This window comes from Aethalodelphis obliquidens, unplaced genomic scaffold, assembly GCF_003676395.1.
Source record: "Aethalodelphis obliquidens isolate GAN/ISIS:26980383/991018 unplaced genomic scaffold, ASM367639v1 scaffold62, whole genome shotgun sequence".
NCBI lineage: Eukaryota > Metazoa > Chordata > Mammalia > Artiodactyla > Delphinidae > Aethalodelphis > Aethalodelphis obliquidens.
Genome location: NW_020838006.1, coordinates 8,533,211 through 8,558,654, shown reverse-complemented (window position 1 = coordinate 8,558,654; position 25,444 = coordinate 8,533,211). Strand labels below are relative to the sequence as shown.

Sequence of the window (25,444 nt, the reverse complement as noted above, 5' to 3'; positions counted from 1 at the left end):
CATAACATCACGTATGTCACCTTGAGAAGTTCCTTAACCTCTCCAAGCCTCAGTTTCCCTATTTGTAAAGAGAGGATCACAGAGGGTTGCTGTGGGGGATTCAGAGAAATATGCCTCCTAAAGCACACAGTACAGTATTTGGCACATGGGAAGCCAGTGATAAGCGTTAGCGATTTAATCATTATTATTATGCAATTTCTTTTACTCTTAGAAGTAGCTATTTGCATTTGGATTAAAAGAGAAAAAATTCAAAGCACTGTCCTTAAAGTAGCTTCCTTGTTAAGTGAGCCATTTAAGAGTCTTTTTTGGCTTAAAAGTTCAAGACCTCACATCCCCGCGTGCTTCAGGTACAGCTTGTGGAAGGCTAAGACGTAACCCACAGTGGTGCAGCCACGACCTCATCCTCACGCAAGCAGCCCACACCAGCTGGGCTTCCTTCTCTACAATGACTGTAGCAAATTGTCAAATCTGCCTCTCACCAGTTTCCCAGATGTGGGCCATTGGTGAAGACTACAGAAATGTCCTCCTTAGAGATTTCCCGCAGCTGCTACCCACTGTTCACAGGGTTTAAGTGCACTGTGTGCAGTGCCTGTATACGTGCAGCTAAAAGATACCCTTCCTCGGTGCTCCTAAAGCACTCTTTGCCAGCCATCTCCCCCCATTTCAACCCCTTTCATAATGTTATTAACTGGTCTGTCATCTGCTTCCCTCACTAGACTGCTCTCCAGAAGGGCTTCACTGTTACAGCTCAAGCACTGAGCAGCCGGCTAAGGAACTGGGGCTTGGCGGGGCAATTCTTCAGTTCTGTTTCATGTGGCATCACCTGAGGGTCTCAGTGGTACTTACCTGGCGGCTGGGCTTGTCTACAGGATCCAAGATGGCTTGATTCACACGTCTGGTGCTTTGGTGGGAATGACTGAAAGTCTGGGCTCAGCTGGGACTGTCAACAGTAGCACAGACACGTGGCCCTTCCAGCATGGAGAGAAATGGGCAGATTTTCATTTCTAACAATGGTCATGCGTTCCCCTCAGATGGTGGGCCCTGGTAAACTTTCCCCAACGTGCAAACATCAAAGTTGCAAATGAAGGGACTTCCCTGGTGGTCCAGTGGTTAAGACTCCACTATTCCACTGCACGGGGCGGGGGTTCAATCCCTGGTCAGGGAACTAAGATCTCGCGTGCCACGTGGGGAGGCCAAAAGAAAAAAGGTGCAAACCAAATTGTCATGGCAACATTTAGCATATGTGGTCTGCACTGGTGGCCTTTCAAATACTGAGATTCTTCTACAGATGCAAATACTGCCCACAGGTTCCATTCAGGTTGGACAACGAAGCATCAGTTACAGCCTCTCCTCCCATCACAAGTCTCTAGAAATGAGACAAATGTGGTTTTTTTGTGGGGTTTTTTTTTGTTTTTTTTTTTCGGTACGCGGGCCTCTCGCTGTTGTGGCCTCTCCCGTTGTGGAGCACAGGCTCCAGACGCGCAGGCTCAGCGGCCATGGCTCATGGGCCCAGCTGCTTCACGGCATGTAGGATCTTCCCGGACCGGGGCATGAACCCGCGTCCCCTGCATCAGCAGGTGGACTCTCAACCACTGCGCCACCAGGGAAGCCCTAGAAATGAGACAAATGTGGTTTTGATCCATAATAATGCTGGAAAATTGGAAGGGGGTTCCTTTTAGATAAGAAATATTTAAAATCCCTGAAATACGGAAGGCAGTCTTATCAGATTTTGAAAGGAATTCTATACTTAGGTACACATGGGAGAGGACTCTTGCATAGAAGTAGATAGAAGTTGGGCGGTGATTCCAACGATGCTCAAAGCCTGAAGGTGTGTATGGGAGAGAAGGAAAAGAGCAGCTTGGAGCCCCTGACGGGGCACAAGCTGGGGCACCTGAGTAGGAACTGTCAGGTCCATGCCTTGTCCTCATTGCCCCTGGGACTAGGCAGCAGCAGTAGAGGTGCCCGCTTCCATGCAGTACCATGGAGTATGAGTCTTTAGACAGTGTCCCAGGGGGCTGACTGCACCAGGGAGGAGGGAGGAGTTCCTGCCCCCAAGAAAGCGCCCTCTCGTGGTGCTGTGTTGCCTCTCATTCCTCATCCTCGAAGTGGGCACAACAGGCAAAGACCAGCCAACAGGGGTCCTCAAATACATGACTCCTCAGCTAAGCATCACCAAGCAGCTGTGCAAGAAAGATGTCACCCTCTTACCAAGTGTTACAATTACACCGAGAAAACAAAGCTCATAGACTGAACTGAACTGAATAACTGCTATTCTCAGGGAGATGTAAGATTACCATGTTGCAAACATGATGAATGATTTTAAGTATCTGATCATTGAAAAAAATTCAACATATAGGCTGAACAGGTTGCCAAAGAGCAAATTTGTGAGTTGTAATATCAAGCCAAGAATTCTTCCAGAAGGTACCTAAGGTTTTAAAAATGTGAAGTAGAAGAAATGTGGACTATAAAGTGGACTTCAACAGATATAAACAATAAGGTCCTACTGTATAGCACAGGGCACTATATTCAATATCCTGTGATAATCCATAAAGGAAAAGAATATGAAAAAGGATGTATATACATATGTATAACTGAATCACCTTGCTGTACAGCAGAAATTAACACAACATTGTAAATCAACGTTACTTCAATAAATTTTAAAATAAATAAATTGGACTTCACCAGAGTTTTTAAAAAAAAAAAAAAACACTTCTGTTCTTCAAAAGACATTGGCAAGAGAATGAAAATACAACCTCAGACCTGAAGAAAAATCTTTGTAAAACATATATCTATTAAAAGACTTGCATCCAATAAGTATAAAGAACTCTCAAATCTCAGTAAGAAACAACTCTATTAAAATATGCAAATCATTTGAACAAACACTTAACTAAAGAAGATATATAGATGTAAACAAGCACAGAAAAACATACTCGATATTATTAGTCATTAGGGAAATGCAAATTAAAACCATAAGAAAATCTGATATCACTACATACCTATTAGGATGGTAAACATTTAAAAGACTGACCACACCAAGTGCTGATGAGGAGGAACGAGAACTACCATACACTGCTGGTAAAATGGTGCAACCACTTTGAAACACAGTTTAACAGTTTCTTTAAAAGTTAAACATATACCTACCATATGATCTAGCCCTTCCACTCTTAGGTATTTATCCAAGAAAGCTTATGTCATATAAAGATTTGAACACGAATGTTCATAGCAACTTTATTTGTAATAGCTCAAAACTGGAAACAACCTCCATGTCCATCTATAGATGCGTAGATAAATTGTGGCAGATTCATAAACGGAACACCACTTAGTCCTATAAAGGAACAAACATGTAATAACATGAGTGAATCTCAAAAAATTATGCCAAGTGACAGAAGACAGGCAAAGACTACATCTGGTATGATTCAATTTATATAAAACTCTAGAAAGTACAACTAATCCACAGTGACAGAAAGGAGATCAGCGATTGTCTGGAATCAACGGTGGGAGGGAGAAGAGGGAGGAATTACAAAGGGGCACGAGGAAACTACTGGAAGTAATGGAGATGTTCACTATCTTGATTGTGGTGAGGGTTTCATGCAGATAGACACGGATCAAAACTTATTGAGTTGTATGGTTTAAACACGTATAGCTTATTGCAGATCAATTATACCTTAATAAGGCTTTTACTGTGTAGATATACACCCACACACATACACACACAGAGTTTCTCAAATTTGTGTGACCATGACCCCTTTTCCCTGCTCTCTTATTACCCAGTTTGCAGAACCACAGCGTATGCAATGAGACAGACCTAGGACTGATCCTGGCTCTCATACTGGCTATGGGCCCTTCAGCAAGTGATTTGTGCTTTTAAAACCTCAGTTTTCTCATCAGTAAAATGGAGCTGTGGTCAGGATTCAAGTAGTGAATGTCAAATGCCCACCACATAGTACAGTCTTGAAAAACTTTAATCCACTAATCACTCCAGAAATCAAACCAGCCATACTGATGGTTTCCCCAATTGCATTAACTTTATTTGGAGCTAGAGAAACCAGCACTCAGTCATCTGGAGTCCAAAGGTCCAAGAGGAAAGACATTGAAATGCTTAGCACTGCCCTGCAGGCCCATCTGCTCTGCATTAGCTGGTTTTCCTCGGTTTATTATTCCTGGTGTTAAATCTCCTCCAATTCTTGTGTGAAAAGTTCGGACGCACAATAACCTCTTTATCACATTTTCAAAATCTGGGCCTGTTCTGGAAAGTTTACACCTTTTTCTTGTTGCCATTGTTTTCATGTGGATTCAGATTTCTGAAAAAAGGCACTTGGAACATTTTACTGGAAACATTTATGTGTAAGCTGGATGCAGATAAATATCATTGAAGAATGAAAATGAGATGTCAGAGGAATTAGAACCACACCACGTGGTCTCTGTGTTGTTCCCCAGCTGTGGTTTTGCAAGGAGGACCCGAGGCTGAAGCTGGTGGTCAGAAGCCCAGGGCTGATTAGTCCCCTCCCTCAGCCTCTCTCCTTTGGGGGTAGAAACTGAATAATACCAAAAAGAGAAACAGAAACATGCCAATGTTAGGATATGGAATAAAAAGCACACATAACTGTAAAAATAAATATATCATAATAACAATATTGGTAATCATTCACTGAGTATTACTTGTGTGCCATGCTTCGTTTGCTAAGTGCAATTTTATTTAAACCTCACAATAAGCCTATGAGTTAGATATAGAGTCAGTGAGGACTCTCTGAGGCACCAAGTGACAGAAAATTCACTTCAAGCTGACTCATAATATAAAAGAATTTTTACTGGGTATGTCAATTAAAAATCCAGATTTAGTTCTGGCTTCACGTGAGACTTGATCCAGCAACTGTAAAAGATATCCCCAATGACTCAGATTTTCTCCTTCTCCTCCCTGGTTTTTTATTGGCTTTCTCTTTGGGATTCATGCAGTCAACCTAGAAGTTCCAGGATTTCCCATGATGGCAAAATGAGAGATCAAAAATACAGTAATAGAAATGAAGAATCCCTCTGATGGGATCATTTAGTAGACTGGACATGACTGAGGAAAGACTCTTTGAGCTGGAGGATATGTCAACAGAAACTTCTAAAACTGAAAATTAGAGAGAAAAAAGACCAGGGAAAAAAAAGGAACAGAATAACCAGAACTGTGGGACAACTACAAAATGTGTAGTATACATATAATGGAAGCACCAAAAGAAGGAAAGACGGAGAGAAAGGAACAGAAGAAAAATTTAAAGCAATAATGACTGAGAAATTGCCCCAAGTTAATGTCAGACACTCAACCACAGATCCAGGAAGCTCAGAGAACACCAAGAAGGAAAAATGCCAAAAGAAAGAAAGAGAGGAAGGAAGCAAGGGAGGGAGGGAGGGAGGGAGGGAGGGAGGGAGGAAGGAAGGAAGGAAGGAAGGAAGGAAGGAAGGAAGGAAGGAAGTGAAAGAGAGAATGAGTCCCCCGGGAGCAGGCTATGGTGTGGAGACATCCAGGGCTTACCTGTACACTGACTTGATCAGTTCAATAAAGTGTACACCTTAAGGAAAAGAAAAAAGAAAAAAAGATAAAAGAAACCATACATCTAGGCATATTGTATTCAAACTGCAGAAAATCAAAGATAAAGAAGTAGATGAATCCACTATCAGAGTTGGAGACTTCAACACTCCTCCATTAGAAATGGACGGGTCCAGCAGGCTACATCCAGCAGGATGTAGCTGAACTCCACAGCACCAAGAAGCCATTTCCAAAAGCTAACAATAGGAGACACAGACAATAGCAGGCAGAATGTTCCATGAGTGGGCCCCAGGTCTGCCCCCTGAAAGGGGCTCCCCAAACATTGTTTTTTGGGATCTTGGCCCCATGCTCTGGGGGATGCTTCCTTCCCCGTTGTCCTCCTTGGCCATATCTAGGTTGGCCATTGCTGGCTCTGCCTTCCCTGGGGCTGCACTAGGACACAAACCCTGTGCCACCTCCCAGATTCTCTTGATGGTGTCCTTCCCCCATGGTTCCAGGAATCCACCCTGAAAACATCCTTCCAAAGCACAAAACAACATATACACAAGGCCATTCATTGCAGCCCTATTTGTAATAGCAACTCAACTGGAAACAACTCAAATGTTTGTCAGTAGGGGTCTGGTTGAATAAATTACATCCATGCAATGAAATTCTGATGCAGCTGTAAAAAGAATGAGGAAGTTCTCTGTGCAATGGAGTGATCTCCACAATATATTGTTAAGTGAAAAAAGCAAGAGGTGGAACAATGCATATAGTATGCCAATTTTGGTGTAAGAAAAAGGGGAAAATAAATACATGTGCTTATTTTTGCCAGAAGGAACACTGAAAAACGGGGTAAAGACTGTCGGGAGGGAAATGAGATTTCTCTAAGGATACCTTTTAATACTGTTTTGACTTGGAACTGCACAAATGTTTAACATATTCAAAAATAGTTACATCAGAAAGGAAAAAATGCAAACCCCCAAACTGAAGGCAGAGCTCTGAGGATTCAGTGATCATTAGGAGTTGGTGAGCAAGGGAAAAAGGAAAGCCTTCAACTGATAGGGGGTGACGTGGCAGGAGCAGATCTAGGGGGATCAAGATTCAGTCTGGGACACGCTAAAGTCGAGGTGCAATTAGACATCTAAATGGAAATGTTGAATGGGCAGTTCGGTGAGTCTGGGGACCAGAAAGGAGATATAAAATGAGCATCGTTGGCACGTAGTGGGTGTTTAAAGCCATGAGACAGGATGAGATCGCCGAGGGGATGCAGATAAGAGAGAGGAAAGGCCTGGAGCCTGAATCCCAGGGCCCTAGGTTGTCAGCAGTCAGGGAAGCGAGGATGCCCCAGCCAGCGAGGCAGAAGTGGATTCCAAGTGAGGGGAGGGGGTTCCTGAAAGACAAAGGGGCCACATGTGCGAATCAGGTGAGACCCAACGAGACCACCTGCCTTAGCAATGGACCTGGCCAAGAGCAGTTTCCAAGGAGGGGTTTAAAGGGAATGGAAGCAAACATGTCAGGGACAGTGAGTATAGTTATCTTTTTTTTTTTTTTTTTTTTTTTTTGGCTGCATTGGGTCTTCGTTGCTGCCCAAGGACTTTCTCTAGTTGTGGCAAGCGGGGGCTACTCTTCATTGCAGTGTGCGTGCTTCTTCTCATTGCGGTGGCTTCTCTTGTTGCAGAGCACGGGCTCTAGGCGTGTGGGCTTCAGTAGTTGTGGCGCACAGGCTTAGCTGCTCTGCGGCATGTGGGATCTTCCCGGACCAGGGATCAAACCCGTGTCCCCTGCATTGGCAGGCGGATTCTTAACCACTGTGCCACCAGGGAAGTCCCAGTTATCTCTTTTTTAAAGTGTTCTCTAAAGAGGAATAGAGAAACGGGGCGATAGGTGGGGGAAGATGCGGAATCCGAGAGCTTTATGTTTTGACGCAGGAGCAGTATCATCACCCAGATGGTGATGGTCCAGCAGTGAGGGGAAAACAAGATTGCCAGAGAGAAGGTGTAATTATATAACCTCTACAAGGAGGGAAATGACGCTTCGGGAGGCAGTCAGCAAGGGCTGGGATGGTGACTTGCCAAGGTCGCTGGGCAGAACGTGACCCCCACCACGAACTCCGTCGTGTTACGCAGTGAGGACCAGCCTCTGCTCTGCCCATAAATGGCCACAGACCTGGAGCAGCTCTTGCCTCCCAGGGACAATCAAAGCAAAACCACCTCCAACAATCAGCACCCAGATTAGATATGAACGGCTGAGGCCTTGCCAACCAGCTCCAGGTCTGACAGCTGCCTGGGAAGATCGGGAGGCTCTTACGCCCCAGCAAGCCTCTGAGAGCTTCCACCAAGCCTCTGTGAGAGCAGCCACGTTGCTCACACACAGCCGTCCAAGGTCAGAGGACAGGGGACCCCACGGAACCCACCACAACTGGCAGGCAGAGCATCACAGCCAGGACCTATACAAAACTCAGAGATGGGATGGCCCAGGGATAAAAGTTCTCCCTCTCTCCTTACAGCTGCAGGATCTGCATGCTGGCCTATGGTGATACTGCACTTGAAGAAAAAAAGGGGGGGCGGGCACAGTTACCCATACCCCCTTGCAATATGACTTTGCAACACTTCTCATTAAAGTGGAGCCTGTGTCCCCAGCCCTTCAATCAGGCTGGCCCGGTGACTTGCTTTGACCAATAGAATGTAGTGGAAGCGATGGCGTGCAGGGTGGGAGCCTGGGCCTCAAGGTCTGCGGGCTCTTACCTGCTCCCAGCCCCCTGCTATGCTGCCCGTGAACAAGCACATGCTCCCTGCTAGACTCGGGCTGACCACGCAGCAGAGACCAGGCACCCTGGCCCCTGGACCAGCCAGTCTCAGTGGACACAGAGTTGACTCTGGGTGCATGAGTGAGCCCAGCTGAGATGGGAAGAATGCCCAGCGGATCCAGACCAAAGGGCCACCCTGCAGAGTTATGAGCTTGATAAGTGGGGCTGCTTTAAGCAGCAAACATTAACTGATATATCCAACCGATGTCCACAGGTGACCAGGAAGAATTCAGTCACCACTGGTTGACAACACATCTTTGGTGAAGGATTATTCAATAAGACTTTACACCTCAATTCTTGGCACAAGAGAGTGTGGGCTGAGGCCAAGCGTGGGAATGGAAGGCAAAGCCCCAAGGAAAGGACCAGCAAGGGTGGGGTGGGCCCAGAGGTGCACATGCAGGACGGCACGCCTGGGCAGCCCTCCGAACCACACCCCGTATCAGGCCTGCGACCCCACGCCTCTGCCCACCAGCCCGACACACACAGACAGTTGCTCCCTGGAGCTCACATCACCAGTGCAACCCCAGATGACCCCTTCTCAAGAGGTCACAGGCCCCCTGTTCACCAGAGTCTGGACGCCATGGTCCTGCAGTCTGGAAGCTACAATGAGGAACAAGGTGGACCTTCAGGCCAGTCATCCAAGAGGCGTGGGGAAAAACACCCCCTCCCCCACCTCCCACTGCCGACACAAGCTGGAGAAAGCTGCAGGGGAATCAGAGTCACAAGACAAGAGTATGGGTTTCACTTAAATCAAGAAAGCAAAAGGAGACTTCAGAGCAGAGATGGAGGATATCGGTGACTTTGCTAACGATTTAGCGTGAATTTGAGAGGGCCCAGTGGAAGGTCTGGAATCATTAAGTTCAGGGTTCAAATCCTGCCTCCTGGTTTACTGGCCTACAGCTTCTTGACGTCCATGGTGACCCAGTTTCCTCACCTCTGCCTGTTCACGAAAGTTGAAGAAAATAAGGCATGCACAGTGCAGAGTGTAAACTGAGTCAGCCAGGGCCAATTTGTTTCCATCCTACTGTTCTGACACCTGAAGTTTCAACCACCGCTTCTGATGATCAAAAATGTTTCAGGGCTTCCCTGGTAGCGCAGTGGTTGAGAGTCCGCCTGATGATGCAGAGGACACGGGTTTGTGCCCCGGTCCGGGAAGATCCCACGTGCCGCATAGCGGCTGGGCCCGTGAGCCATGGCCGCTGAGCCTGTGCGTCCGGAGCCTGTGCTCCGCAACGGGAGAGGCCACAACACTGAGAGGCCCGTGTACCGCAAAGAAAAAAAAAAAAAAAAAGTTTCCATGACCATCTTATCTGCTCTTTCTGTCTCCTGAGTGCACTCTCTCTCCTCTCCCTCCCCACCCCTTCTCTGGTTATGCAGTGCTAGCAGATTCCATTACTCCCAAGGAAAGAACCCAGTTGTATATCATCCACCACAAGACCATGAGGCTCCTGACATTTTCTGATCCTTGCACATTTTCTTGCTCAAGCTTCTATCCTTGTCACGGCTCCATAAAGTCCAGTTTCACCTTTTAAAACAACTAAAGGTAAAACCCTAATGAGTCAAATGGGACAGCAACACCTACACCCCTGGGAGGGCTTGAACCAGTCAGTGGGTCCTGAGTCCCTCATGCTGTGAGAAGAAGATGTTCCATAAATGCTCACTTCCTCTTTCTCCGTGTTCCCTCTTTAAAGGGGAGTAGTGAGCTCTGTGGGTGCCCTGAAGTGAATCTAACATTAGCTATTAGCGTGTGTAAAAGAGGAGAAGGCAAATAGTTTTGTAAGAGCAGAAGGAGGGAGAGAAGGAGGGAGAACGAAACAGAGAGGCAATCGAAGGGAAAGACATCAGCCCTGCCCACTTCCACGGGATGCAGAGGTGGCCCTTTCATTCAGGGACACACCTGTCAGGCAAACAGATCTAGACAAATGCAAAGGGAAACTCATTCCAGCCACAAGGGCAACCTACCTTGTCCTTTGATGGTCAACCAAGGACTGCCAGCCACCAGGAACCCCACCAACAGAAAGAAAAACATTCACAAACAGGACAACTAGACCCAAAGAAAATAGAGCTGTAGGATAAAGAAGGAAAAAAAAATTTTTTTTAATTCTAATTAGTATTTTCAGAGAGATTTAAGAGTAAGTTTCATTAGAAGACTACTTCAGTTAAAAAAATTAATACTGAATTTATTAACATCACAAATGTAGAACCTTATTTAAGTTCAGCTTATTAATCTCATTATTGTAATTATAAATCTACCAAATTTCAAGCAATTATTTTCAGAACGTTTTTATAACTTCATTAAATTCTCTTTATATTTGAAATTGCTACTTTAATAAATTTATCATACTTTATCTTATTTATAAGCATTTCATGTATTCACCTGACTCCAAAAACCTTCCAAGTACTTAAGTATTTCCTTATTTAACCAAGGTTGATAAATCTAACTGATAAAACTTAAAATAACATGTATCTTCTATGTTAAATATTCTAATGTGGTTTATAAACTTAATAAGGTTTCAGCTTAAAATCACAAATCTAAATCAATTCTTCAATTATAACTTTTAAAATGAATCCAAGGCTAATTTATTAGCTAATTTAGTATGCCAAGTTGTCTTAAAAATTCAAATAACCCGGGACTTCCCTGATGGCACAGTGGTTAAGAATCCGCCTGTCAATGCAGGGGACACAGGTTCGATCCTGGTCTGGGAAGATCCCACATGCCCTGGAGCAGCTAAGCCCGTGTGCCACAACTACTGAGCCTGTGCTTTAGAGCCCACGAGCCACTACTGAAGGCTGCGCGCCTAGAGCCCGTGCTCTGCAGCAAGAGAAGCCACCACAATGGAAAGCCTGTGCACCACAACGAAGAGTAGCTCCTGCTCACCGCAACTAGAGAAAGCCCGCGTGCGGCAATGAAGACCCAATGCAGCCAAAAATAAATAAATCTATTTACTTATTTAAAAGAATATACAAATAACCCCAAAATATTAGGACCATGAACTTGCTTCACTTCGACATTTATATTCAATTCTAAATTCAGAATCATCCTAGAGAATAATCATGTCCTTCTAAACAATTTTTGGCCAAGCCTGAGTGTTGAATTAACCTGTGGGAGAGTTGGTTTCTCCTAAATTTGTGGGTGTCCGATAGGGTGAAAATCTCAGCGTAGAGATTGTGCGAGCAGGTGTTCAGATGCTGCAGGGGACTTGGCGGGCTGTGGCTCTTTCTCGGCCGGAGTCCTGCTTCCCTGAGAGCCCAGGGTGTTTTGGCATCTGACCCTCAGGCCCAGCCCCCAGCTCCAGAATAGACCTCCCCCAGGGCTGCTCGCTGGGAAAGACACCTGACTTCTCAAACCTGAAGACATGGAGGGTCCTGGTGCCTCTACCCCTTCTCTGCTGAGGATCTGCCCCCTACCCAGGCTGGGCCCCTAGACTGGCCAGAGGCTTCTCAGTGCCTTCACTGGTCCTGGGAGCAGCCTCCCACACACTGCCAGTTTGGACCTAGGAGTAACTGACTTACTGTATGAAAGAACAATTGGGGCCAGAGGAAACATATATTAGAATCAGAAGACAAGTCCAGGGCAAAGAAAGAGAACAAATAATCAAGCCACCAGGGGCAGCCCAGCTGCTCAGATTCTCTGCAGTTGAAGCCTTGGAATCTGTATTTTAAAAGCTCCTTGGGCCATTCTAGTTTTAAGAGTTATGAAACGTGGGACCTAAATTTGACACCAAGCTTCCATGTGGCCAAAGCAAAAAGGGAAACGTTACATGATACATAAAATAGTTCTTGTTGCCCAAAAGAGAAAATATACTGAAACTTTCCCCGGCACTTGTCTGTAAAATAGATTTCTTACATATTGATGACTCGTAAAATAGGTGTAAAGAACATATAATTATTGATTCCCTGAAGTTCTTTCTTATGGTGGCCTTTGAGTAAAGCCTAAGGCACAGTCTGAAACACAGATGAGCAAAAGCAGTTCTGCAGGGACCAAGGAAACATGGGCTAAGCATGCTCTTCCTATTGGTCTGAATACATCCAAAGAAACGTTTTAAAAGCCTTTTGACGGCAGAATCTTTTTCAAACAAAACCTAATGTAAAACCTCAATATATAAAACAAATAAAAGTCAAGCAGCTCTAAGTGGAAAGGAGGCCCAAAACCCTGCGTTTTTGTCCCGCCCCTGCCCCTACCGGGTTCCCTGGAGCACCCCCGTCAGGGAAACTTACAGTTGTGATGGCAAACAGGTCTGATACACCGTATGAACTCAACTGATTCGTAGTGGCCGTACTGAGTTGATAAGTATTTTGATAAATTGTTCGCATTAAGGGCCCCAAATCTTCACACCCTCACTGCAGTCACACCCTTATAAAGTGACTTTTTGAATCCTCCTTTCAAGAGATGGCGTGATTTTCCCCACCCCTTAATTCTGAGTTTGGCTTAGGTTGTGCTATAAGCAGAAGCTTCCAAAAGGGCTTGCAGGTTGCCATTTCTGCTCTTGCATCTGTACCTTTGTTACCAACCAGGGTCCTTGGACTCATTTAATCAGTAGAAATTGATGAGGCCAGATGAGAATTTCAGGCAAGGCTCTATTGGGACTCGTGTTGCAGCATAAGGAAGCGAAAGCAAGTAATAAGTTGCCCTTGCTCACAAGGGGGGCTGGCCCCTTAAATAGGGTGAGGGTAGGGGCAGACTGGTGGGCTGGGCCGGAGGGGTGGCTTAGGTGATCTGCTCATCCTCTCGGTGGCACTGTGCGCAGGGGGCAGGTGCAAGTACCCTGCTTTTGCTCCCGGCACTTCAGAGGGGGCAGTTGGGTTTTGGTCTTTCTGTATCACATTGTTCATAGTTTGCCCCAGCTGCTCATGCACACAGTTTTTTTTAGTCCCTTATAGTTTCTTGTATTCTGTTGCTCCAGGAGAGTTTGTCCAGGTACAAGCACTGCAGCACAGGGTCCCAGGTCCCAGCCCATCTCAGATCCCTGGCATGGTGAGTAAATGGCCAAGCCAGGACTCGAAGCCTGGCAGGCTGGCCCCAGAGCCTGCACTCATAGCCAGCATGCAATGTCACCTCCCCAAGAGATTAGGGGAAGTTAAGCTCTTTGGACAGATTCTTTCCCTGGGCCTAAACTAATCTTCAAATCCAACATGGCTCAATCCCAAAAGAAAAACACATCTAGGAAAGTAGGAGTGAAAACAGGGAAGGTCGGGGACTTCCCTGGTGGTCCAGTGGTTAACACTCCCTGCTTCCAATGCAGGGGACGTGGGTTTGATCCCTGGTCAGGGAACTAGATCCTGCATGCTGCACAGTACGGCCCCCGCCCCTCCAAAAAAAGAAAGAAAAAGAAAACAGGGAAGCGATTCTTTCCAGTTGTACTCATTTCTGCTGGTGTATCCTGATCAGTTGTGATGTGTTACAAGTAACTGGTTCCTTAAAATATTAATATTTGTAACTAACTGACTTATAAAGCAAATTAAACAAAGTCCAGGTTCTGCCCATAATTCGGTTCCTCTTGTTCCCTTGTGTTCCCACATGCCTCCTCAAGAGAGAAAGAAGTCTTTAAAAATTTTCCCACTCTTAAAAAATTTTTTTGTTTTTAATTACAAAGAAGGTACTGGTACATTTTCTCTTCTTTAATTCACTTGTCCATCCATTCATTCATTTATATTCGGTACATGCTTATTGTGTGCTTACTACATATGCTAGGTCGTAAGGACACAACCATGGACAAGACACAATTTGACTGGCCTCTTGGAGCTTTCATTCTAGTACAAAGAAAACAACAATTTTTACTGAGGGTAGGCAATACTTGATGCCATAAAAAAAACTAAAGGAGGATATGGAATACAGATTGGGTGGAGGTGACCAGGGAAGACCATTATGACCACTATTGTGAATTAACTGTATATGCTTCTAGTTTATATTTATTAAAAATATGTGTATCTGGGCTTCCCTGGTGGTACAGTGGATCCGCCTGCCAATGCAGGGGACATGGGTTTGAGCCCTGGTCCAGGAAGATCCCACATACCATGGAGCAACTAAGCCCGAGCGCCATGGCTGCTGAGCCTGGGCTCTGGAGCCTGCGAGCCACACCACCTGAGTCCACGTGCCACAACTACTGAGCTTGCACTCTAGAGCCCACGAGCCACGACTACTGAAGTCCACGTGCCTAAAGTGCGTGCTCCGCAACGAGAAGCCACCGCAATGAGAAGCCCATGCACCACAACCAAGAGTAGCCCCCGCTCGCCGCAACTAGAGAAAGGCCGCGCACAGCAACAAAGATCCAAATCAGCCAGAAATAAATAACTAAATTAATTAATTAAAAAAGTGTGTATCTGGAACAATATGTAATAAATATATACTAAATATAATCACAGTGCATAGGAGACCTGCTTCTGGGAGGATGGAGTAGACATACTTCTCCCTAGTCCTCCCAAGTACAACTGAAAACCCTGGACACTGTATATAAAACAAACCTAAGAAGACTCTGAAAGGTGGAGAGGAGGAGGCAGACTGGCCAGGACGCTTGGGACCTGAGGAGTGACATGCCATGAGTTCCCGAGGCTTTCTCTGCCTCATATACAACAGACTTGGACCTGAAGAAACTGGCTACCTGGAAACCGGTAGCAAAGAACCAGGAAAGGGGCAGCCTAGCAAGACACAAAGCTTTTAGACAACCACGGCTCCACTCCAGCCACACACCAAAAGAAACCTCCAGCAAAAAACAATGTGACCCCCCTCCCAACCCTGTCAGCAAAGGCCCAGTGGGGAGCCTAGACCTCTAACAACTGCCAAGCTATAAGGAAGGACCCAAAACTCATGCAGGGTGATGTCAGAGAAGGCTGAGCAGGAAGCAGGGACTTTCATCCCTGGTGGGTAGCAATGAGACCTCCCAATCCCACCCATCCCCATGATGTCAGTGGAGACCATATGGGAAGCCTGGACTTCCACCCCCACCAGCAGCAACTAGGTCCCCTCCCCTTTCCTGCTGGGGTAGAGGGAGAGGAGGCCCAGGGGAGAGTGGACTTTCACTACCACCCAAAGGTAAAGAGGTCTCCCTCCCTACCACCCCTCCCATGGTTCAGTGGAGGTCTAGTGGGCAACTGTTAACTCTACATCCCCACCCAGCAGTGATGAGGAGACCCTCCCCACCTTGGGTGTCAATGAAGGCCTAGTAGAGAATCTGGATTTCTATCCCATCCTTTATCGGACAAAGACTTTAAAGCAGCCAGCATACATATTCTTCAATGAGCATTACAAACATGCTTGAAATAAATGAGAAAACAAGGTCTCACCAAAGAAACAGAGTATCTCTGCAAAGAAATGGAAGATATAAAGACCCAAGTGGGAATCTTAGAACTGAAAAATACAATGACTGAAATTAAAAACTCAATGGACAGGTTCAACAGCAGAATGGAGGGGACAGAGAAAAGAGTCAGTGAACTTGAAAACAGAACAAGAGAAATTACTCAATCTGAACAACAGAGAGAAATTAGACTGGAGAAAAAAAAATGAACAGAGCCTCAGGGACTTGTGGGACTATAACAAAGGATCTAACATGTCATTGGAGTCCCAGAAGGAGAGCAGGGAGAGGAGAAAGAAATAATGACTGGGGACTTCCCTGGTGGTCCAGTGGTTAAGAATCCGTCCTCCAATGCAGGTGACGTGGGTTCAATCCCTGGTCGGGGAACTAAGATCCCACATGCTGTGGAGCAACTAAGTCCGCATGCCACAACTACTGAGCCCGTGTGCCACAACTACGGAGCCCACACACCACAACTAAAGAGAAGCCTGCACATCACAACTAGAGAGAAGCCAGCATGCCGTGACGAAGAGCCCACATACTGCAACTAAGACCCGACACAGCCATAAATAAATAAATAAATACTTTTAAAAAACCAAAAAAAAAGGAAAGAAATAATGGCTGAAAAGTTCCCAAATTTGGCAAAAGACATAAACCTGTAGACTCAAGAAGCTGGGCAAACCCTAAGATAAACCTAAAGAAATCCACACCAAGACACTACATAGTCAAACTTCTAAAAACTAAAGACATCACTTTATCCTGCAAAAATATTTTTTTTTGCATGTGTCAGTTTTCACTAAGTTATGCTACAGTAACAAACGATCCCCAAATCTCAGTGGCTTATAATAATAATAATTTCTCACTCTGTTACATGTCTGGTCAATGTGACACTATCCCAGGGTCCAAGCTAAGGGAGAACCCATTAACTCAGTCTCATGGCAGTGATAAAGCAGCAATAGCTGAACTATGCAAGGGCTCTTAAAACTGCTGCTCAGATGTGGCAAAGTCATGTCCACTCAAAACTCATTGACTAAAGTCACACAGCCAATCTCAGTGTTGGTGGAGAAATGTATTTCCACCCACTACAACAGCAGGTACTTCAAAGTCAGATAACGAAGTATGTGGATGCATAACCCAAATATAGGGAGGGAGAGAAGAATTGGAAACAACAATCCAATCTACCACAATCTGCTCACTGGGTCATAAGGATTCATTTCCTTCCTGGTTGCCCGTAAATTACATTAATTAATGCTCCCAAAGACTTCCCAAAAGTCTCACCCAATCATAGCATCAGACATAATGTCCAGGATCTCATGAGCCACACTGGATCCTGAGTTAACTTTTCTTGGAAACCTGGAATGAAAAAGACAAATGATATGTCCTACTCACTCCCAACACACAGTAGTGGAAAGAGAAATGACAGACATGGAAACACACTACACATTCCCCATTTAAAAGGGGAGGGCAGCCCAATCTGGGTGTGAGATTAAGCAAGAAACAGCCTTCCTGCAGCAGGGGAATAAGCAATTGGGAAATTATAAGAGATGTACCCATAGCTGCATTTTAACTGCATTTAATCGTCAGAGTAAAATTTTAAACGGCCATATTGTTTACTAAGTGTCATATGTTCACACATGTTTGGCATTTGGACACTTCTGAAGAACGTAACAAACAACAAAGCCTGACTAAAGAGGATCCCAAAGGAAGGCACCAGGAAATTGTTATTATTACAATGGCCGGAGGATGGAAAGAATGTCGTGGCCTTGCCTGCACCCTCACCCGCCCCCGCACTGCCGCCACAGAGAGTATGCTTCAGGCATAGCTATTTCAATGCAGCTTTAACACTTTAACCAAATATGGGTGAAGCCCAGCTTTGAAACGTAGTGTTCTAAGAGTGTACTGACTCTGAATGCTCACCCGTGCGTCACATCTTTGGAATGTTTGGGGAAAGGGTGCCAGACAAACCTGGCACACAGTCTTCTGAAGTGTGTCCGTGTTTGGCAACCAAAGGCTGTTGAGAAAAAGACAGGTTGGTCCTGGATTGTTCTTTCCAGTGTGCTTACAATATGAATAGCAAGACCGTCATGGAGTACTGAATGAAAGTGACTAATTACACACAACCTAAATGTTCAACAGTAGAGAACATGGCGCTAAATGATGGAATATTGAGGGTAAAGTATTAGGCAATTAAAAATGTTTTCACAAGGGGCTTCCCTGGTGGCACAGTGGTTGAGAGTCCGCCTGCTGATGCAGGGGACACGGGTTCATGCCCTGGTCCGGGAAGATCCCATATGCCACGGAGCGGCTGGGCCCATGAGCCATGGCTGCTGAGCCTGCGCTCCGCAATGGGAGAGGCCACAACAGTGAGAGGCCCGCGTACTGCAAAAAAAAAAAAAAAGTTTTCACAGAAATTTTAATGGGCCTTAATATAAACAGAATTATAAATGTAGTCATGTACACACACACACACACACACACACACGGCCTATCCTTCTGTACATCCATTCACACACTAGAAAAATACTCAATAATTAAATGCATAAAAAAAAATATTGGGCTTCCCTGGTGGCGCAGTGGTTGAGAGTCCACCTGCCGATGCAGGGGACATGGGTTTGTCCCTCAGTCTGGGAAGATCCCACATGCCGCGGAGCGGCTGGGCCCGTGAGCCGTGGCCGCTGAGCCTGCGCGTCCGGAGCCTGTGCTCCGCAACGGGAGAGGCCACAACAGTGAGAGGCCCGCATACCGCAAAAAAAAAAAAAAAAATCCAAATGCTTAGCCATTCAGCTCTCTTGACAAATAGTTCCTCATTATATTCACCCAGATACAACATAAATTCTTAACTATTTTGAAATAGATTTCAATTTAGGAAAAAACACAGTAAGCACATTTTATATAGTAAATAAACTTTATTTATCTGTTCTTCTGAGATGACATTGCCAACAGTCACAGATTTGCATACGATACAGTTATGTATTGACTATTTACAATTTACAGTAGTATTTTTTCCTCTGAAAAATATAAGTACAAAAGCTAAGTAAACAATGAGGTACTGCCATTTGGATTTATCATATGTCATAGCTTAAAGAACTAGTCTTTAGCAAATATTCAACAAATCAATCTGGATAAAATAGTCAATTAAATGCTCTAATGTATCAGGAAAAAGTCCACTAAGTTCCACCTCAAAATGTATTGCACAAGTCTTTTAAAAAAATCACCCTAAAAATAAATAGGAAAGGCAAGCAGTTCTTTAAAAAGAGGGACAAAAAGAATGGAAGAAAGGAACATTAAATGAGCCCATAAATCAGGTTAAGTTATTCAAAGTATCTTTTAAACAACACAAAACTCTTCCCAACAGAAAAACTGAAGAATCCCCCCCCAAAAAACTATCACCGTTTCTCCATTGATATAATCTATTTTAAAGGCAGTCTGCAATCTTTCTGTGGCCAATGTCAGATTTTTCTTGGTCTTCTGGCTACATGAGGGGCCCTGAATAACAGCTTCGTTCTCTAAGAACAGCAAACGTGCACAGTTTTCCAGGCCTGCCCAGCATCACTCTCCCCACTTCTTCAAGATGAAGGCCGGAGCCATGACTGGAAAAGAAAAAGGGTTAGGATAAAGAAAGAAAGAAAATGACATATGTATACTACTATGTATAAAACAGATACCTAACGAGAACGTACTGTATACCACAGGGAGCTCTACTCAATGCTCTGTAGTGACCTAAATGGGAAGGAAATCTGAAAAAGAGGGGATATACGTATCTGTGTAACTGATTCACTTTGCTGTATACCTGAAACTAACACAACATTGTAAAGCAACTATACTCCAATAAAAATTTAAAAAGAAAGGAAGGAAGGAGGGAGGGAGGGAGGGAGAAAGGGAGCGAGAAAGAAAAACCTTTTAAAGCTAACTTTCGTGAGATTTATTTTTTCAAGTTAAAGTAAAATTATATCAAGATTATATTCTATGGTCTGAGGACTGAAGCAGAAATATTCTAAGTATTAAATCCTAAAGGAATCTTCTAAAAATTACTGTTCTTGGAATGACCTTTTAGTCAGCAGTCCTGGAAAGCAGTATTTTTAAGTGAAATCTGGAACTGCAACCTTTCAGCACATATTGAAGGCTACCAGGTCATGACTGGAGAAAGCCAGGAGTAAACGTGCTGACATGGCAGAATCTCACAAGAACGCAGATTGGATTTAAGAGGACAAAAGGTTCTTCCTTTTTCCCTAATGTAATGATTTTTCTACATATTGCAGTTCTCCCAGGATGCCAGGCACGGTGGCAGAGGATAACAGCATTTTGGTGTGAAAAAGCTATGTATGCCTCGTGAAATTAACAAACTTAATTTTAAAACCGTAATCTGCTATGAAACATGATGCTAAACCTTCCTAAAAAGGTTTCTCTAATTCAGATGCTAAAAGCCAGTGGTCAAATCAAGTATGAGGTTAAAAATGCATAAAAATAAAATACCAAAAAAGATTAATAGAGACAAACTTTTCAAATATATTTTAGTTCTAGAGAGAGTATCAAGGTCTTCTCAACTTGTAAATGAACAATATAATCCACCACTCGTGATCTATCTCCAAGAGCTTACTATTTATAAAACTTGTTCAACATTCATGTTAGTCCTAGAAACGTAGAGAAGATAAGAAAAAGATCTCCTATGACATTTAAAACTCTTTGTCAGTTATTACTTTCAAACGTTAGCTTGCACTGTTGCAGGAAAAGAAGTTCATGCATGACTCAATAATGCTGCACAATGTCAATGTCATGAGAGACCCAAAAAAGGCTGGGAGAACTTTTCTAGTTCAAAAGAAACCTGAAGAACATGATGACAAAATGCGATGTGCAATCTTTCAATGGATCCTGGAATTTTAAAAATTATGAGACATTATTTGGAAAAATGGGAAAATGTGGATATTTACTATATATTAGATAAGAGCATTGTGTTAATATTAAATTTCCTGAGAGTCGTAACTGTATTGTATGTAGGAAAAGGCCCTTGTTCTTAAAGATACTTGGTAAAGTATTTAGTTTATGTTTGCAAGTAACTGTCAAATGCTTGCAGCACCATGTTTGCAAGCAACTGTCAAACGTCACAGAGGGAAAAATATATATGGAGAGAAAGCAAGAGTGAGAGCAAGTGAGGAAATCTGGCAAAATGTTGATAACTGGTAAATGTAGGTGGAGGGTATATGGATGTTCATTGTACTATTTTTACAAATCTTGTTTGAAATTTTTCAAACTAAAAGCTGAGGAGACAATCAATCAACGGAAATGCTACAGAGTATACCTTTCAAGTGATAAATGATACTATTTAAATGCAACAACAAGCATGATACAGTATTTATAATATTATAAACAAAGGTAAATGTTAAGACTTATTGAATTAGATTTGGGATTTACAAGACTAATGACAGTTTTAGACAATCACTAAGGCAACTGACATTAAAAATAAAAATGAGATTCAAATGTAGGCAGAAAGGATATTTAAAGCAAAAATGTTAAAAAATGCTATATATTAACATTTTAAAACTTGATACTGTTACTTGAACACTAGCTTAATAATCAGAGAACCTTTAGTTTAATTATAATTAAGTTCTATAGATTGTGATCCAGCTTATTTGTCACTTGTGAAAATTCTTGCAAAGTTTGAGGTAAAGACGTACCCTAAATTTTTAGGGGTGCTAAATCACACTAACAGCATGGATAATATGTGGAGGTGATGGGAGGGGTGTTTAAATGTGAGGACAGCCAACTGTGTCCAAACTTTTTAGATGCCTCCCCCTCATTGTAATAATATGTTAATTAAAAACAGCCACATTCAATTAGAGCAGGCTGCCTAAGGGTCTCCTCCTCAGGACAAATGTGCTACTTCGTCATACTGCATGATCCCAGGAAGTAATAAAACTGCCATTTATTTTAAAATCAATTTTACTAGTGCTCATTATTTCAGAGTAGCCTTGACTCTAAGAAGGCTTTACAATATTTTACATTCTGGATTCGCGAAATACAGCACTTTTATCTAGAAAATGATTTTTCATTTTTCTCTCATAATCTTTATTAACTTCAAAGACCATTCTTGAGAAATAAAAAACAAAAAGGAATGTAAAATACATAAAGATTTTTTTGGATTCTTTAGCAAAATTTCAAAGACCAATTCTGAAACTTTCAAATACTGTTGAAAGAACTAAAATTTCCTAGAATTATGTAACATTTACTGGTGGTGATTATTAATCTATATATTATTAATCTATAAAGCAAAATTAACAGAAAATCCCTATATTAACCCATAGCATAATCATATTTTCATTAAACAAAAGAGCAAAAGAACTCCAGCATAATGGTTAGTATCATGCAATACATTTAATTTTTGCAGAAAAGACAAAAGACATATTATTCTTCACTCACCACATGCTAACTAAGCACAGACTGACGGTTTACTCAGAAGATACCACTGCGAGGTGAAGTATACTACAAAGCCAGGAAGAAAAAAAGCTTATTGGATTAGTTTTAAGACAACATAACACAGAGATTATATGTGTATATGAACTTCAAAGGATTCAACAGAATGTACTTAAATTTTTCTCACATCTCCCCAAATCAAGGGAGGATAGGCTTAGGAATCTGTAATAGCTCCCTTCCATCCTAAGTAAATATAACACTATGTAGTGGAGATTTTACTTGGAACTTTAATTTAAAAGTTTAAACAACACAATTAAAGATGTACTTTACACCTTAAGTACATATTTATATGCTAGACATAATTAAGTCATGATTATTTGATTTATAAAAGGATTTCTTTCATAATTCCATTAAAGCACACACTACAATTTGATTTACATAATTTCAATTTACCACCAAAAATCTGGGGGGAAATGTTGATGAATGTGAATACAGTGTGTCTATATGTTGAATCATCATTCCTAAAATATGTCAATTTTATCAATGAATAACTCTTGTATATCAACAGTATATCAGGAATGGTTTCAGGAATGATAATCCAAACCAAAGTTTCTATTCAAGGGGACCCAATCTCTGCAAACACACTTTTACTATAGCAACCTCCTTAAATAAATTCTATGTCCTATTTAACATGGTCATAAACCAAGATTATTAATTAGCTTCCTGATTTGCTTTAAAACAGCATCAGCAAAAACAGTTGTTTATAAATTCTGAGTCTATTCTTAGTGTAACCAACCTCAGAAGCATCATTTTATTTATCTTTTATATTTAATGTACAGTTAGTAAGGAACAGCAAGATCAAAAGACAAAGTAGAAAATATCTGCAACACACAACACAATAAGGCTAACATCCTATTGGAAAACTGGCAAAAGCATGTGAAATATATGTATGCTCCCTGTGTCTATGCTTGTTAAGTACTGAAAAACTGAAATAATCTAAGTGTCCATGGATAGGAAATTGATGAACTCAGCTGTAGGACATCCATATAATCAACCAATCAAAGAATATGGTAAATCAGTTTGTAATGAGGTGGAATTATATAAAAATAAGTGAAAAAAGCAAGCCGTTGCATACTCTCATTTTTATAAAATAAAATACTTAAATGATAAAGGAATAATTACAAATACATAATTATAAAGCTGGGGGATGTTCACCACACCATTAGCAAACATGACCTTGGCAAGGTGGAGACAGCTGGGAGGCTGAAAATCATGAAGATCTCCCCTTCTATGTAATGTTTCTGAACTGTTTGCAACGTTTTTTCGCAATGATCACATATCATGTAATTCTAACAATATCAAGAGGTAAAACCACTTTTAAGATAACAAATATATGTTTTACACGTGCAGTGTTTTTCACTATGCATCATTTTTATGTGCATTTGTTTCTTGAATCCACCTTGCATGCATCTACTGAGACCACGCAAACGGAAAGGTAAACCTCAACTAGAATGGAGAACTTTTATACCTAACGATGCTGAAAAGTTCTGACGATTTTATTAATCTGGAAGAGATTTTTAAAATTTCAGCCAAAAGGAGAGAAGTCAGAAACATTAACTTAAGTACAAGACTGGTCTAGGGTAAGGACTGGTCAAGAACTTGACACAACACAAAGGATCAGCATGAAAGCAAAGCAATAACAAAGTCAACAGAAGATCAATCTTTAAAAATGACTAGAGTGGATGAGAAATGAAAACATGCCTAATCTTTCTCATCAGAATAGAACAATTTTCTTTTAATGGAGTCATCAAGAAAATAGCCATCCGGTTTAAACGTGTCATTAAGTTTGCTAACACTCTAAAGAGAAAAGTATATTCCTAGAAACACATTTTAAAAGAGATTTCTATATAACAAAAGAACCTCTCAATTCCAAGAGATGATTTAGCACCTGATTAAAATAAACTTTCTTACTGTAATTATCCTAAATAAATAACACTCTCTTTAAAAAAAACAAGTTTGATGGTGTACTTCCAGGGCAGTCTTATTCAATTAGACAAGCTAAAGACTTCCGTATTGCGACTTCCCTGGTGGCGCGGTGGTTAAGAATCTGCCTGCCAATGCAGGAAACACGGGTTCGAGCCCTGTTCCAGGAAGATCCCACATGCCCCGGAGCAACTAAGCTCGTGCGCCACGACTACTGAGCCTGCGTTCTACAGCCCGAGTGCCACAACTGCTGAGCCCACATGCCGCAACTACTGAAGCCTGTGTGCCTAGAGCTCGTGCTCCACAACAAAAGAAGCCACCGCAATGAGAAGCCCACGCACCGCAACGAAGAGTAGCCCCCTCCCCGCTCGCCAAAACCAGAGAAAGCCCGCGTGCAGCAACAAAGACCCCATGTAGCCAAAAATAAATAAAATTAATTAATTAAAAAAAAAGACTTCCGTATTCACTCTTGCTCCCACCCTGAAACTCAAACATCCAGTCTACTCTTGCCATTTACACTACCTAAACCATCACAAACCAGGCACAATAAGCTAAAAACTGAGAGGAGGGAAGAGGCTGCTCTAGGGAACACAAAGGTATGTGCATTTGGTATGTGCACTTTCTGTAACTTCTGCCTGCTGCATGTAAGACAATTTTTTCCCACTTGAATGAAATCTAAAACTTTAAAATTTACAACTAACTTAATACTTTAGAGGAAAAAAAACCTTAGAGATAGAATAATCCAACATACTTGTTTTAGCAATAAGGGCCAGAAAGATGCAAAAGGTTTGCTCAAAGTTACACAGGGGCTGAGCTGTTGAGGGCTAGCTCTCACCAAGCAAAGCTGCATGTGGTGGCACTCAGAGGTGCTGAAACTGGAGATGGGACATGTTTTGAGCTGGTTTCATTCCTATAAAGTGACCTGACTGTTGTAGTGAGGTCTTTCATGGTTTATCTTACACACATTATTGGTTTACCTTTCCAAGTCTCACCTTCTAGGAAAGACTCGTTCTACTCATCACTACATGTGGCTCAGGAACCACCACCACCAGCCCCACAGAGATCACAAAACCCCAGTGCCGGCACTATACGTACTTTGGTTCTCCAACAATCCTAACAAGATAACGTTAGTTTTGTGAAGAAACAGAGGCTCTGAGACTTGTGTGTGCACTTTCTTTAACTTCTACCTGCTGCATAGAAGATAATTTTTTCCCAGTTGCAAGAAATCTAAAACTTTAAAATTTATAACTAATTTAATACTTTAGAGGAAAAGGAACCTTAGAGATAGAATAATCCAACATACTTTTGTGAAGAAACAGAGGCTCTGAGACTTGTCAAATGAAGGACTAGTATTCCTTCTCTACACATTGTGACCCTCAAATAAACCAGACTTTACTTATGCTCTATAATTTACTCTTACTTGACAGATAATGGTTTCTCATCTAT

At 42.6% G+C, this 25,444-nt stretch overlaps 2 protein-coding genes across 8 annotated transcripts in view; both read right to left on the bottom strand.

The window, feature by feature from the left end:
• Window positions 1-3,331: 3,331 nt before the first annotated feature.
• Window positions 3,332-17,879, bottom strand: APRG1 (APRG1 tumor suppressor candidate). Its single transcript, XM_027088161.1, is given in 6 exon segments — window positions 3,332-4,079; window positions 4,081-4,535; window positions 5,516-5,552; window positions 10,281-10,383; window positions 16,886-16,960; window positions 17,525-17,879. Coding segments are annotated over 2 exon segments (375 nt in total). The 5' UTR covers window positions 4,288-4,535; window positions 5,516-5,552; window positions 10,281-10,383; window positions 16,886-16,960; window positions 17,525-17,879; the 3' UTR covers window positions 3,332-3,911.
• A 614-nt stretch (window positions 17,880-18,493) lies between these two features.
• GOLGA4 (golgin A4) overlaps window positions 18,494-25,444 on the bottom strand; it is a 105,266-nt gene continuing 98,315 nt past the window's right edge. For 6 of the 7 annotated variants that reach the window (XR_003429019.1, XR_003429018.1, XR_003429016.1 and 3 more), the window contains 2 exons: window positions 22,022-22,084; window positions 18,494-19,197 (listed from right to left, as the gene is read on the bottom strand). Coding sequence is in view for 3 of the 7 variants with exons in the window: in XM_027088273.1 (XP_026944074.1) it covers window positions 22,055-22,084 (30 nt within the window). In the remaining 4 variants the exon portion in view is untranslated. The remainder of the gene's footprint in view (window positions 19,198-22,021; window positions 22,085-25,444) is intronic. The other variant, XM_027088272.1, reaches the window with a different exon arrangement.